This window comes from Schistocerca gregaria, chromosome X (assembly GCF_023897955.1).
Source record: "Schistocerca gregaria isolate iqSchGreg1 chromosome X, iqSchGreg1.2, whole genome shotgun sequence".
NCBI lineage: Eukaryota > Metazoa > Arthropoda > Insecta > Orthoptera > Acrididae > Schistocerca > Schistocerca gregaria.
This window is the reverse complement of record NC_064931.1, coordinates 704475661-704491957: the sequence shown is the minus strand read 5'-3', so window position 1 is coordinate 704491957 and position 16297 is coordinate 704475661. Positions and strand designations below refer to the sequence as shown.

Here is a 16297-nt window from a genome sequence, read left to right as displayed (position 1 = left end):
CCGTGCGTGTGATCATTGCTTGTACAGCCCTCTCGCAGTGTCCGGAGCAAGTATGGTGGGTCTGACACACCGGTGTCAATGTGTTCTTTTTTCCATTTCCAGGAGTGTATTTACAACAGGAGTTATTGCTATGTGGAGCATTGTTCTCTATTGGCCACTTGTGACAATCATACTGCATAGTCAGACGCCTGTACAGAAAAGTGATTAGAGAACATGCAAGACAGTTACCTTAAGCGGGCTGCATGCAAATCGGGCGGAACGCAAGTCAGGTCGTTCGAATACTTTTGAGTATGATGGTACGTTGGTGAATTACAAAAAAATGGTTCAAATGGCTCTGAGCACTATGGGACTCAACATCTTAGGTAATAAGTCCCCTAGAACTTAGAACAACTTAAACCTAACTATCCTAAGGACATCACAAACATCCATGCCCGAGACAGGATTCGAACCTGCGACCGTAGCAGTCCCGCGGTTCCGGACTGCAACGCCAGAACGGTACGGCCACCGTGGTCGGCGGTGAATTACATACGCCATCTAAAAGATAACGGAGCACACTGGGCAAACAGCACTTATGAACTGTATGGTTCTCTTCTGCAATATGTAGTCTTTTCTTAATGTACTGTTTTATTTCTACATGATATGCAACAGTAATGCATAATAAAATTTTATATCACTGACTTATTCCTTAACAGATGCTCTGCGCCTTTATTGGACCTACTACCTGAGAACCATAATCAACATTATTTAAGGTGCTGAAACTACCTGTAAGATTTTACCCTTAGGAGCTCCATTCACATAACAAGGTCAAACCACTGGTTATGAATGAGCAGTCGCACCATTATAATACAGAAATAAAATTTTAGACAACTAGTGACTTCGAACCTGTATACACTGAAATTAAGTGGCCAGGGTGTCCTTTCTCTTGTTGTCACTAAATGATAAAAGTAAGGTAACCATAGTCCAAGATTTTTAGTATCGCCCCAGTTACCGACAAACAGAGCTGACAGTTTCTTGCCATTGCAGACGCTGACTTGCGCAGACTGTATCTAAATTGAGTATAAATTTTTACACATACGTTAGAAACTGAAATTCGTCGTTCTATAAACTTTAAAAGTTTAGGCCGCTGGCAAGAACGCAATTCTGCGAGACACTCTATAGCTCTTAGTACAACAGTCAGCCGGAGAGCCTGCGCATTTGAATGCGTTAAATATCAAGGCACGCATGAGAACTGTACAGGAATGCGTTGAAATGTAGCAGATAAAAGTGACTTAGAACAGGCTTGCTAACATATATTAACACTAACCTTAATTCAACGAGTAGCTGTCATGCTGTGGGAGAGTTATAGTTATCGACTGTTTCTTTCAGTGGCCTACGTCTTTTTATGCGAGGATAAATCAAAAAGTGAATTTTAAGAGAACTCTGTTAACTGTTTATTACAGTTGAACAGAAAATTAAAACGAGTCTCTCGTGTGAGATATTTCGCCCATGTCCGTTGTCGATAGGATAATTCAACGCCGCCTGTTTGCAACATCTTTTCAGCGGTAAGCCCACCTGCTGGTGGAAAAGAGACAAATGCAAAGATCACGATCCAGGCATTCTGGGCCCACGCATAGTGTCTGTCGCCGCTAAGGCACAGCGTATTTCACTGATTAGACTATTTAATAAAAATGTGAGTGTGCTTAAATCGTAAAATCTTACCACTGATAACAATTTATTCAAATGAAAACTGTCACATTAATCTATGTATCAGAGGAAGGTAACGAAAGTCGGAGCATACCGACTCAGTTCCCCTAGACAGTGTGGTAGGACCGCTTTTCTTCTCTACTCGTGTATATATACACAGATAAAAAAAGTTTTGCATCACTTCGGTTCCGAGAGTTCCCGAAACTGTACAAAAAGTGTTCAAATGTGTGTGTTTTCCTAAGGGACCAAACTGCTGAGGTGGTGGTGGTCGTTAGTGTTTAACGTCCCGTCGACAACGAGGTCATTAGAGACGGAGCGCAAGCTCGGGTTAGGGAAGGATTGGGAATGAAATCGGCCGTGCCCTTTCGAAGGAACCATCCCGGCATTTCCTGAAACGATTTAGGGAAATCACGGAAAACCTAAATCAGGATGGCCGGAGAGGGGATTGAACCGTCGTCCTCCCGAATGCGAGTCCAGTGTGCTAACCACTGCGCCACCTCGCTCGGTAAACTGCTGAGGTCATCGGCCCCTAGGCCTACACAATACTTAAACTAATTTAAACTAACTCCGCGCGGCTGAAGCTGTAGAGAAAATTGGAACAGAGATCAACATTAACATCATTTCGGCCCTTTTTATTACTCATGAAAACCATACATTGCATGTTCTACGACCATACAGCGAGACCTTTAGAGGTGGTGGTCCAGATTTCTGTACACACCGGTACCTCTAATACCCAGTAGAATGTCCTCTTGCATTGGTGCATGCCTGTATTCGTCGTGACATACTATCCACAAGTTCATCGAGGCACTATTGGTCCAGATTGTTCCACTACTCAACGGCGATTCAGCGTAGATCCCGCAGAGTGGTTGGTGGGACACGTCGTCCATAAACAGCACTTTTCAATCTATCCCAGGCATGTTCGATAGGGTTCATATCTGGAGATGATGCTGGCCACTCTAGTCGAGCGATGTCGTTATCCTGAAGGAAGTCACTCACAAGATGCGCACGATGGGGGCGCGAATTGTTGTCCATGAAGACGACTGCCTCGCTAATATGCTGCCGATATGGTTGCGCTATCTGTCGGAGGATGGTATTCACGTATCGTACATCCGTTATGGCGCCTTCCATGACCACCAGCGGCGTACGTCGGTCAAATATAATGCCACCCCAAAACAGTAGGGAGCCTCCACCTTGATGCACTCGCTGGACAGTGTGTCTAAGCCGTTCAGCCTGACTGGGTTGCCTTCAAACACGTCTCCGACGTTTGTCTGGTTGAAGGCATATGCGACACTCATCGGTGAAAAGAACTCAATGGCAATCCTGAGTGGTCCATTCGACATGTTGTTGCGTCCATCTGTACTGCGCTGCATAGTGTCGTGATTGCAAAGATGGACCTCGCCATGGACGTCGGGAGTAAGTTGCGCCTCATGCAGCCTATTGCCCACAGTTTGAGTCGTAACATGACGACCTGTGGCTGCACTAAAAGCATTATTCAACATGGTGGTGTTCCTCCGAGCCATAACCCACAGGTAGCGGTCATCCACTGCAGTAGCCTGAGCTGAGGCATGTCATCGACAGTTCCTCAGTTCCTGTCTCTCTGTATCTCCTCCATTTCCGAACAATATCGTTTTGGTTCACTCCGAGACGCCTGGACACTTCCCTTGTTGAGGGCCCTTCCTGGCACAAACTAACAATGCGGACGCGATCGAACTGCGATATTGACCGTCTAAGCATGGTTGAACTACAGGCAACAGGAGCCGTGTACCTGCTTCCCTGTGGAATGACTGGAACTGATCGGCTGCCGGACCCCCTTCGTCTAATAGGCGCTGCTCATACATGATTGTTTACATCTTTGGGTGGTTTTAGTGACATCTCAGAAGAGTCAAAGGGACTGTATCTGTGATACAATATCCACAGACAACGTCTATCTTCAGGAGTTCTGAGAACCGGGGTGACGCAAAACTTTTTTTTGATAAGTATATATAACCTCAGGTATAGGGGTATAGGGTGAGCAGCAGTCTGCGACTGTTTGCTGATGACACTGTAGTGTCGTCTTTGATTGACTGTAGGAGTATACAGGTTGACTGGGTCAGAATTTGTGTCTTGTGTGATGTACGGCATCTTGTTCAAAATGCGGACAAATATAAGTAAATGCAGACGAGTAGGAAAGACAACCAGTGTTTAGTTGTGTGCTGCTTGACCCAGCCACATTATTAAACATCTGTGCGTAACGTTGCAAAGCGACAGGAAATGAAACAAGCATGGAAGACCGGTTATAAAGAAGGCAGATGGTCGACTTCGGTTTATCAGGATAATTCTCGGAAAGTGTAGCACATCTACAAAGGAGAACGCGTGCAGAAGACTTGTGCGCCCCGTTCTCGAGTGTTTGAGATCCTCACCAGGTTGGATTAAAGTATAACATCGAAGCTATTGAAAGGCACCTGTTAGGTTTGTTAAGGTAGGTTCGATCAACACGCGAGTTTTACTGAAGTACTATGTGAACTCATGTGGGAATCCCTGGAGGAAGAAGATGTTGTTTTCGCAAAACACTAAGGACAAAGTTAAGAGAACGGGCGTTAGCGTCAGACTGTAGAATGAGCCTACTGCCACCAAAATAGCGTACATTTCGCGTAAGGAGAGGGAGGAGAAGACAGGTGAAATTATAGCTCGTACTGGGACATACTGACAGTCATTTTTCCCTCGCTCCATTTGCTGGTGGAACACGAAAGCGAATGACTAGCAGTAGTGCAAGGTACCCTCCGCCAAACACCGTACGGTGGCTGCCAGAATATATACGAGGGTCAGTCAAAAAGTAATGCCTCCTTTTTTTTTTCAACGTTTAATTGTCAGGAAATTTAAATGCAATTACATAGGTTGAAAACCACAACATTGAGGATCATTTTGTCATTTTTCAATGTAATCTCCGCCCATCTCTACAGTTTTGGTCCATCTTTGAACAAGGGCATGTATCCCAGCACGGTAAAAATCACAGCTCTGCTTCCTAAGCCATTGACGCACGGATGTTTTGACGGCCTCCTCATCTTCAAAATGAATCCCACGATGAGCTTCTTTTAGTGGCCCGAACAGATGGAAGTCTGATGGTGCCAGGTCAGGGCTGTATGGGGGATGAGGCAAAACTTCCCATCCAGTTTTGACAATCTCGTCAGAGGTGTGACGACTGGTGTGTGGTCTTGCATTGTCATGCAAAAGAAGAACATCTGCCATTGATTTTGTTGGGCGAACTCGCTGAAGACGTGCTTTAAGTTTTTTGAGGGTTGTGACGTATTGAACAGAATTTATTGTGCATCCCTGCTCCAAAAAATCAACCAGAATCACACCCTCTGTATCCCAGAAAACTGTTGCCATAACTTTCCCTGCCGATCGCACAGTTTTGAATTTTTTCTTCCTCGGCGAGCCTGTGTGACGCCACTCCATTCACTGCCTCTTTGATACGGGTTCAAAAAAATGCACCCATGTTTCGTCCCCGGTCACAATTTTTTTCAGAAACTCATCTCCCTCCAAACGGAAGCGCTGCAAGTGTTGGGAGGCTATTGTTTTCCTTGCCTCTTTATTCTGATCGGTTAACATTCTTGGAACCCACCGTGCACAAACTTTTGAGTACCCCAATTGTTTAATAATCGTGATCACACTGCCTTTACTAAGAGAAATAATGCGACACACTTCATCTGCAGTCACCCGACGGTCACCACGAATGATGTCATCAACTTGCTGAATGTTGTGTGGAGTCACTGCACTCACCGGCCTGCCGCTCCGCTTTTCGTCAGTCAACGGTGTTTGCCCTTCAGCTTCCTTACAACGACGAACCCATCGTCTAACAGTGCTGACATCCACTGTCACAACACCATACACCTTCTTCAGTCTTTCATGAATGCGTATGGGCGTTTCACCTTCTGCATTCAAGAATTCAATCACACAACGCTGTCTCAAACGAACATCGATGTCGGCCATCTTACAAACTTCTGCTGTGCTGCCACCTGTTGACACAGAAAGTTACCACTGCAGTGGATTGCAGAAGAAGGTTTGAGGAATGGCGCCAAATTCAAATTTTTCACTTAACTTAATTTTTTTAAGTAGAAAAAAAATGGGAGGTATTACTTTTTGACCGACCCTGTATGTGAATGAAGAGTTACTATTTTTAGTAATTAGCCCAATATCAATAGATAGTAACAGAACCTGAGATACTGCGTGTACCAATTCGTGATACGAAAAATGTGATTTAGTGACAATTACGTCGAACGTATTCTTCGACCGTTCGAAAATATGCAGTTTTACGTCAGTGATCTATTACTTCCGGTGCTTTGAAAATACTGAACAATTCTGCACAAAAATCCATAACAGAGTCGTTATTTCGACGCAAAAATGGTAATGGTCGGCCAGCCGATGTGGGCGAGCGGTTCTAGGCGCTACAGTCTGGATGCGCGCGACCGCTACGGTCGCAGGTTCGAATCCTGCCTCGGGCATGGATGTGTGTGATGTCCTTAGGTTAGTCAGGTTTAAGTAGTTCTAAGTTTTAAGGGACTGAGACCTCAGTAATTAAGTCCCATAGTGCTCAGAGCCATTTTTGTAAGTAAATGCAGATGAGTAGGAAAGACAATCCTATAATCCATGAATGCAGTGGTAGTTGTGTGCTGCTTGGCACAGCCACATTATTAAATATCTGGGCGTAACGTTTTCCCTCTACAAAAGAGGACGCGAGTAGAAGACTTGTACTACGCTTTCTCGAGTGTTTGAGATCACCACCAGGTTGGATTATAGAATAACATCAAAGCAATTGAAAGGCACCTTTTAGATTTGCTAACGGTACGTTCGATCAACAAGCGAGTTTTACTGAAGTACTATGTGGACTCATGTGGGAATTCTTGGAGGAAGAATATGTTCTTTTCGCGAGGCACTATGGACAAAGTTTAGAGAACCGGCGTTAGCGTCACACTGCAGAACGATCCTACTGCCACCAACATACCGTACGTCTCGCGTAAGGAGAAGGAGCAGAAGAAAGGTGAAATTAGAGCTCGTACTGAGACATACTGCCAGTTATTTTTCCCTCGCTCCATTTGCTGGTGGAACACGAAAGCGAATGACTAGCAGTAGTGCAAGGTAACCTCTGCCAAACACCGTACGGTGGCTCGCAGAGTATACAGGGTGTTACAAAAAGGTATGGTCAAACTTTTAGGAAACATTCCTCACACACAAAGAAAGAAAATATGTAATGTGGACATGTGTCCGGAAACGCTTACTTTCTATGTTAGAGCTCATTTTATTACTTCTCTACAAATCACATTAATCATGGAATGGAAACACACAGCAACAGAGCGTACCAGCGTGACTTCAAACACTTTGTTACAGGAAATGTTCAAAATGTCCTCCGTTAGCTAGGATACATGCATCCACCCTCCGTCGCACGGAATTCCTGATGCGCCGATGCAGCCCTGGAGAATGGCGTATTGTATCACAGCCGTTCACAATACGAGCACGAAGAGTCTCTACATTTTGTACCGGAGTTGCGTAGACAAGAGATTTCAAATGCCCCCACAAATGAAAGTCAAGAGGGTTGAGGTCAGGAGGGCGTGGAGGCCATGGAATTGGTCCGAATCTACCAATCCATCGGTCACCGAATCTGTTGTTGAGAAGCGTACGAACACTTCGACTGAAATGTGCAGCAGCTCCATCGTGCATGAAACACACGTTGTGTCGTACTTGTAAAGGCACATGTTCTAGCAGCACAGGTAGAGTATCCCGTATGAAATCATGATAACGTGATCCATTGAGCGTAGGTGGAAGAACATGGGGCCCAACCAAGACATCACCAACAATGCCTACCCAAACGTTCACAGAAAACCTGTGTTGATGACGTGATTGCACAATTGAGTCCGGATTCTCGTCAGCCCACACATGTTGACTGTGAAAATTTACAATTTGATCACGTTGGAATGAAGCCTCATCCGTAAAGAGAACATTTGCACTGCAATGAGGATTTACACGTCGTTGTATGAACCATTCGCAGAAGTGTACCCGTGGAGGCCAATCAGCTGCTGATAGTGCCTGCACACGCTGTACATGGTACGGAAACAACTGGTTCTCCCGTAGCACTCTCCATACAGTGAAGTGGTCAACGTTACCTTGTACAGCAGCTACTTCTCTGACGCTGACATTAGGGTTATCGTCAACTGCACGAAGAATTGCCTCGTCCATTACAGGTGTCCTCGTCGTTCTAGGTCTTCCCCAGTCGCGAGTCATAGGCTGGAATGTTCCGTGCTCCCTAAGACGCCGATCAATTGATTCGAACGTCTTCCTGTCGGGACACCTTCATCCTGGAAATCTGTGTCGATACAAACGTACCGCGCCACGGCTATTGCCCCGTGCTAATCCATACATGAAATGGGCATCTGCCAACGCCGCATTAGTAAACATTGCACTGACTGCAAAACCACGTTCGCGATGAACACTAACCTGTTGATGTTACGTACTAATGTGCTTGATGCTAGTACTGTAGAGCAATGAGTCGCATGTCAACACAAGCACCGAAGTCAACATTACCTTCCTTCAATTGGGCCAACTGGCGGTGAATCGAAGAAGTACAATACATACTGACGAAACTAAAATGAGTTCTAACATGGAAATTAAGCGTTTCCGGACCCATGTCCATATAACATCTTTTCTTTATTTGTGTGTGAGGAATGTTTCCTGAAAGTTTGGCCGTACCTTTTTGTAACAGCATGTATATGAGAATGACCGTGGTGGCTCGCAGAGTATATATTAGACTGAAGAGCTACTATTTTTAGTAATTAGCTCAATAATAATTGCAAGTAATAGCATCTGAGATACTAAGTGTTCCGATTCGCTATACAAAAAATGTGATTTAGTGACAGAATTACGTCGAACGTATTCTTTGAATGTTCGAAAATATGCTGTTTTACGTCAATGATCTATTAGTTCCGGTTCTTTGAAAATACTGAAAAATCCTGCACAAAAAATCCATAACAGAGTCGTTATTTCGACGGAAAAATGGTAACGATCGGCCGGCCGGGGTATCGAGCGGTTCTAGGCGCGTCAGTCTGGAACTGCGCGACCGCTACGGTCGCAGGTTCGAATCCTGCCTCGGGCATGGATGTGTGTGATGTCCTTAGGTTAGTTAGGTTTAAGTAGTTCTAATTTCTAGAGGACTGATGACCTCAGAAGTTAAGTCCCACAGTGCTCAGAGCCATTTTTGTAAGTAAATGCAGATGAGTAGGAAAGACAATCCTATAATCCATGAATGCAGTGGTAGTTGTGTGCTGCTTGACACAGCCACGTAGATTAAATATCTTGGCGTAACTTTGCAAAGCGACAGGAAATGGAACGAGGACGGAAGGCCGGTTCTAGAGAAGGCGGATGGTCGACTTCGGTTTATTGGGATAATTCTCGGAAGGTGTAGCACATCTACAAAGGAGAACTTGTAGACCCTTTCTCGAGTGTTTCAGATCCTCACCATGTTCGATTATAGTATAACGTCGAAGCAATTGAAAGGTACCTTTTAGATTTGTTAACGGTAGGTTCGAGCTACAGACGAGTTTTACTGAAGTACTATGTGAACTCATGTGGGAATCTCTGAAGGAAGATGAAGTTCTTTTCGCGAAACACTATGGACAAAGTTTAGAGAACGCGTGTTAGCGTCAGACTAAAAATGGTTCAAATGGCTTTGAGCACTATGCGACTTAACTTCTGCGGTCATCAATCGCCTAGGACATCACACATCCATGCCCGAGGCAGGTTTCGAACCTGCGACCGTAGCGGTCACACGGTTCCAGACTGAAGCGCCTAGAACCGCACGGCCACACCGGCCGGCCAGCGTCAGACTACAGATCGATCCTACTGCCACCAAAATACTGTACATCTGCGTAAGGAGAGGGAGGAGTAAAAATGGTTCAATTGGCACTGAGCACTATGGGGCTTAACATCTGTGGTCATCAGTGCCCTAGAACTTAGAACTACTTAAACCTAACTAACCTAAGGACATCACACACATCCATGCCCGAGGCAGGATTCGAACCTGCGACCGTAGCAGTCCCGCGGTTCCGGACTGAGCGCCTGAACCGCTAGACCACCGCGGCCGGCATAGAGGGAGGAGAAGAAAGGTGAAATTAGAGCTCGTACTGAAACATACTGACAGTCATTTTTCCCTCGCCCTATTTGCTGGTGCAACACGAAACCGAATGACTATCGGTAGTACACGGTACCCTACGCCAAACACCGTACGATGGCTCGGAAAGTATGTATGTGAATGAAGAGCTACTAGTTTTAGTAACAATTGCAAATAACAGCATCTGAGATAGTATGTATGCCCATTCGCGATGCGAAAAATGTGAGTTAGTGACAGAATGATGTCGAACGTATTCTTCGAACGCAGTTTTATATCAATGATCTATTACTTCCGATGCTTTGAAAATACTGAACAATCCTGCGCACACAGTCCATAGCAGTGTCGTTATTTCGACACAAAATGGCAACGGCACTGCTCCGTACAGAGCGGTATGCATAGCGTGTGACGTATACGGGTAAACCGCTACTGCAATAAAGGGATTTCGTCGACGTCGGTCGGTCGCGCAGAGGGCGGCAGAGGGACGACCGTCTGGCGCGCGCCGTGCGCGGCGACGGTGCTGCCGCGGCGAGGCGTGGCGGCCGGCGGCGGCGGCGAGAGGCGCCAGTGCGGACATGGAGGAGGCGGCGAGCAGGCAGCAGAGGCAACGGGAGGCGGCGGCGCGGCTGCGCCAGCTGGTGGCCCGCGCGCGCGCGCTGGGCGCCGAGGCGGCGACGCGGCCGGCGGGCCGCCGCCTGCTGGCCGACAAGGGGCGGCCGCAGGCGCAGGCGTCCGGCGCGCCGCCGTCGTCGCCGCTGGCGCTCACTCTGGCCGGCGCCGCCTGCGCGTCGCTCGCGCTGCTCCTGGCGCTCGGCCTGCACACGCACGGCGGCTTCGCGCGCGCCTGGCTCAAGTGGCAGCGCCTCGACATCTACGACGAGGCCGTGAGTCCAAAAGAGTTACCACAATACAGTACCCTTAAAGATACAGATACTATGTATCCCTCAACTCGTAAATAATGAAAGAACGTTACGACCGTAAGTATAACCCTCTCCGACGTTGGAACACGTATTATGTTAGAGTATAATGAATTTTCTGGAGACTAGGAATCTACTCTGTAGGAATCAGCACGGGTTTCGAAAAAGACGGTCGTGTGAAACCCAGCACGCGCTATTCGTCCACGAAACTCAGAGGGCCATAGACACGGGTTCCCAGGTACATACCGTGTTTCTTGACTTTCGCAAGGCGTTCCGTACGGTTTACCACAGTCATTTAATGAACAAAGTAAGAGCATATGGACTATCAGACCAATTGTGTGATTGGATTGAAGAGTTCCTAGATAACAGAAGGCAGCATGTCGTTCTCGATGGAGAGAAGTCTTCCGAAGTAAGAGTGATTTCAGGTTCTAACAACGCTACCACAAGATTTAATAACGATTGTGGTATTGCTCTCGCTGCTAAATACTGCATTTTCGGGCAACGACAGTCATATTATGAGGCAGGTGTCATTAAAGCACAGTTAATAAAGTCGTTTCATGTAATAATTAAAAAAGTAGGCACTCATCTTTTTGTGCTTCCCACGCTGGTCTCGTCGTAAAATCATGGCTCAACCATTGAAAATCTAGGTGGTTATGATTCCAAGTTCGGATGCAAAGAGGCCTAGATTTTATTCTGCTATATTCAAAAAGTTTTGTAGATGTGCTTCTCAAACCATTCTTGGAGATTAAACCTTTAAAAGTTAGCACAATGCTGATGTAAAAAAAAAAAAAATAATCGGCACTCCGAATTCAAGTTACACTTCCTTTTAACTGCTTTTATTGCTATATCACGTGACACACAAAACATCGCTTCACAATACAAAACATACTTGAAAACATCTTCCTCACATTTTATAAGCCAACTACAATATGCATCTTTCCAACATGATGTCCAAGACTTGACCTTCTCAAGGTCCGTCTCTCTAACAAGTTAACAACCAACTAATAATCGCTTACGCGCCCAAAAATTAGAGTTACAAGTACGTCAAAGCTCATAGTGACAAAAGAAACAATACACATAAGAATAATATCATTGCAATATAAACATATCGATCTATCACAAATGAAATCTAAATGTTGTCTCAGAAATATGTCAACTACTTTGCAGAAACACAGTAGAATATAGCTGGTATCGAGAGGTTCAGGTGAGATGCTATAATGGTTGCGTAATTCAAGTACCATTACAAGGTGTGCCGCAGGGGAGTGTCGTAGGACCGTTGCTATTCGCAATATATATAAATAACCTTCTGGATGACATCGGAAGTTCACTGAGGCTTTTTGCGGATGATGCTGTGGTATATCGAGAGGTTGTAACAATGGAAAATTGTACTGAAGTGCAGGAGGATCTGCAACGAATTGACGCATGGTGCAGGGAATGGCAATTGCATCTCAATGTAGACAAGTGTAATGTGCTGTGAATACATAGAAAGATAGATCCCTTATCATTTAGCTACAAAATAGCAGGTCAGCAACTGGAAGCAGTTAATTCCATAAATTATCTGGGAGTACGCATTAGGAGTGATTTAAAATGGAATGATCATATAAAGTTGATCGCCGGTAAAGTAGATGCCAGACTGAGATTCATTGGAAGAATCCTAAGGAAATGCAATCCGGAAACAAAGGAAGTAGGTTAAGTACGCTTGTTCGCCCACTGCTTGAATACTGCTCAGCAGTGTGGGATCCGTAGCAGATAGGGTTGATAGAAGAGATAGAGAAGGTCCAACGGAGAGCAGCGCGCTTCGTTACAGGATCATTTAGTAATCGCGAAAGCGTTACGAAGATGATACATAAACTCCAGTGGAAGACTCTCCAGGAGAGACGCTCAGTAGCTCGGTACGGGCTTTTGTTGAAGTTTCGAGAAGATACCTTTACCGAGGAGTCAAGCAGTATATTGCTCCCTCCTCCGTATATCTCGCGAAGAGACCTTGAGGATAAAATCAGAGAGATTAGAGCCCACTCAGAGGCATACCGACAATCCTTCTTTCTACGAACAATACGAGAGTGGAATAGAAGGGAGAACCGATAGAGGTACTCAGGGTACCCACTGCCACACACCGTCAGGTGGCTTGCGAAGTATGGATGTACATGTAGATGTAAATGCTACCTCACCCTTGTGGCGTGGTTGTTGACTGGGTAGTAGCGTGTTTCGAATGCTGGTGGTGGACGAAATTTTCATCGCCAATATTTGGCCAGTAAGGGGTCGGGTGACCGTAGCGGAAAATTCTCGACCACCGTACTTTGCGGCAGTGTCTCGGATTAAATTCCGAGCCTGTCCGCAGCGTCTCATTGAATGGTGACGTGTCGCACCTTTAGTAGCGACCCGTCCGTCGGATGGGGATGTTACGTGCGGCAGGCTTCGGCGCTACACAGGTGTGCAAAACGTAAGGTCTAAAGTAGCTTTGGCATGATGCAACAGTGCCAAGTAACATAGTTCGACGAGACTTGGACCATATATAGAAAGAACTGTTACAGCATAGTACAGAAAGTAATTGAAAGAAATGCCCAATGAGACGAATACAAATGACACATTTATTCGAAGACAATAATTACACTGAAGTCATGGCGAATTATGATCGTCCCCTGGACATTACAAAAGGAGCGACATCGTTGTTAAGGGTGTGTGTGATCACCATAAACGGTTATGCGTACTCTGCAACGTGCTCCCTTACTGGCCACGAGGTACAGAGGTCTCGTTGTATGGCGTTCCATTTCTCCACGAGCGCAATTGCTGAGTGATGGTTGGTGTAGGTGCATGAGCTGCAAAACGTCTCCCCAACGGACCCCACACGTTCCCTATGGGATTTAAGTCCGGGGAGCGGTAGGCCAGTCCATTCGCCGAATATCCTCTCGTTCATAGATCTCCTCCACCTGGGCAGAACTATGCGGTCGCCCGTTTTCATCCATTAAAGTGAAGGCAGGGACTAATCTCCCACTCAAAAGACTCAAGAGACAGAAGTGCCGGCCTCTGTGGCCGAGCGGTTCTAGGCGCTTCAGTCCCGAACCGCGCTGCTGCTCCGGTCGCAGGTTCGAATCCTGCCTCGGGCATGGGTGTGTGTGATGTCCTTAGGTTAGTTAGATTTAAGTAGTTCTAAGTCTAGGGGACAGATGACTTCAGATGTTAAGTCCCATAGTGCTCAGAGCCATTTGAACCACTTTTTTTGTGGCAGAAGTACAGAGTCACAACAGCGTCGACCAATGAGTGTACCTATTTCATAGATTTGGAGCCCAGTACGCCCATGCCTCATTATACCTCCCCACTCCATAACGCCTGGACTACCAAAACGATTATGTTCGGGAATGTTCCTGGCGCGTTTCGTGCTCCCACCTCTCTCCATATCTGGGTACCTTATGTGATAACAGTGTCGAACATGATCATTATCGTGGCCCAAGTGTTGTGGTGTGGGGAGGCATTAAGTTACGTGGGTGGACTAACCTCAAAATCTCCGAACACAGAACACTCACCGATCAACATTGTTCTGACTCCACGTGAGCGTCTTTTCAATGGAGGAAGATTCGGTTTAACGTCCCGTCGACATCGAGGTCATTAGAGATGGAACGTAAGCTCGGATTGTGTCAAGGATGGGAAAGGAAATCGGCCGTTCTCTTTCAAAGGAATCGTCCCCGTATTTGCCTGAAGCGATTTAGGGAAATCACGGCAAAACTAAATCTGGATTGCCAGACTCTCGTCTGAACCGTCGTTCTGCCGAATGCGGGTCTAGTGCGCTAACCACTGCGCCACCTCGCTAGGTTGCGTCTTTTCAGGCGCGCATTCGGCCCTGACTTCATTTCTATGGATGACAATGAGTGACCGTATCGAGTTGTGCAGGTGGAGAAGCTCGCGGAACCAGACGACAGTCGATGATTGGACTGGTCTGCCCGTTCCCCCCTCCCCCCCCCCCCTCTCCCACATAACCCCCGTTGGGCACCTGTGGGGAGACGAAGGGCAGCCCGGCACATGCACCAACTTTCAAGAACACTGGATATGATCAAAACTCGTAGTCCATAACAAAAAAGAACGGCTAAATGTTTTGTGAAATCATTTTTCTAGGAGTAGTAAGTAATACACATAGATTACAGAAACCTTTGACGCGCTTTTGAATGATGCTCGGAATCATGCACAGCATGCTGATGTGTAGAGTGACGTAAGGAGACCACTGAGTGTAACTGCACCAGACAAATGCCTTCTAGTGCCCCTTAATATTCTGAGATCCGTAGTTAAACATTGAACGTCAGACAGTCAGTCGGCTCGTCATTTGCTGCACGTGATTGAGAGCATGATTCAATGGCGCATAAAATGCTTTTTAGTCTATTTTAGTTCTTATTTTTAGACAAATCATTTAACATAAACAAGCGATTGCCCTTTTTCTTCCAAATTTTGTTTTCAGTTCTTGTTCAGAAAGTTTGAAATACAGATCGTTATTCTATTATTATTAAGAGAATACAGAATACAGATTAAGAGAAAGCAGAGAAGATTCAATTTATGCTGCGATTTGATATCTTTTTTACTTGATTGACGTAGCTAGAAGCAGCTCTCCGTAAAATATTTCACTTTCCCTTCGAATCTTTAATTAAGTTTTTCTTAATCACTAATGATTACTTTCAAGCAATTAAATATTTCTTTTCGAAACTAGACCTTCCACTAGTCAATTTGATACTCCAGTTTTCCATTTCCCACTCTTCGTTTGGCTATCAAAATTTGGACAAAAATCCATTGGGGGAGTTTCTAGAGAGTCTGATGGCCGCTCCATCCAGTAATTTTACCGAAAACATATTTGTGATTCCAGCAGCAGCTTATCTTGGTAATCACCAACATCTTCGAATATCGAAATAAGTCTTAAGAGATTGTAGTTCTGAAAGAGACGAGTATTTTCGAGTATCAGTGACAACTGTCTCACTTAATGATTTTATCGGTATTTACAAAAATCATATTTCACATTTTTGTGGTAGTGGTGGTTAGTGTTTGACGTCCCGTCGACAACGAGTCACATTTTTGTACTTAGAAACTCACATCCTGGAAAACATAAATTAATTTCCTAGTCTTAGTTACTCTTGCATGTTTTGGCACCAATGTATCATCTTCAGTTGGTGTTTATTTCTGAAAATATATTGTTCGTTATTTGCATTATTTTGAAATAATTTATTATTAATACTAAAATAGTATACGAAGGTGATTATTTTCGTTTGGTTACTTGACTTCAAGTGAGCTAAGACATAACGAGCGGGGACACTCCTATAGCTTAACCCTTAAAAAGACTCATATTAAAGGTATCTATCACAACGATAATAGATTTGCACGTACTATTTTTATGCCTGGAAACAGTGACTGAATTTCTCATATATGGACCGATGTAAGCAAAAATAAAGATCCCAAATGGATTGCAAATCATGTCTCAGTGAGAAAAGTAAAGAAATTTTGTGATTTGTAACGGGTGGAGTTCTGAAAGTGAAAAGTATATTTAAACGAAAGAAGACTAGGATCTAACGTTCCATCGACAACGAGATCA

The 16297-nt window shown here is 45.2% G+C and overlaps 1 protein-coding gene across 2 annotated transcripts in view; it reads left to right on the top strand.

Annotated features, from left to right (window-relative positions):
- The first annotated feature begins 10386 nt into the window (after positions 1 to 10386).
- The window catches only part of LOC126299292 (uncharacterized), a 547118-nt gene continuing 541207 nt past the window's right edge, over positions 10387 to 16297 (top strand). The window contains exon 1 of one of the 2 annotated variants that reach the window (XM_049991085.1): positions 10387 to 10701. In XM_049991085.1, coding sequence (XP_049847042.1) covers positions 10393 to 10701 — 309 coding nt within the window. In that variant the 5' untranslated portion in view covers positions 10387 to 10392. The remainder of the gene's footprint in view (positions 10702 to 16297) is intronic. The other variant, XM_049991086.1, reaches the window with a different exon arrangement.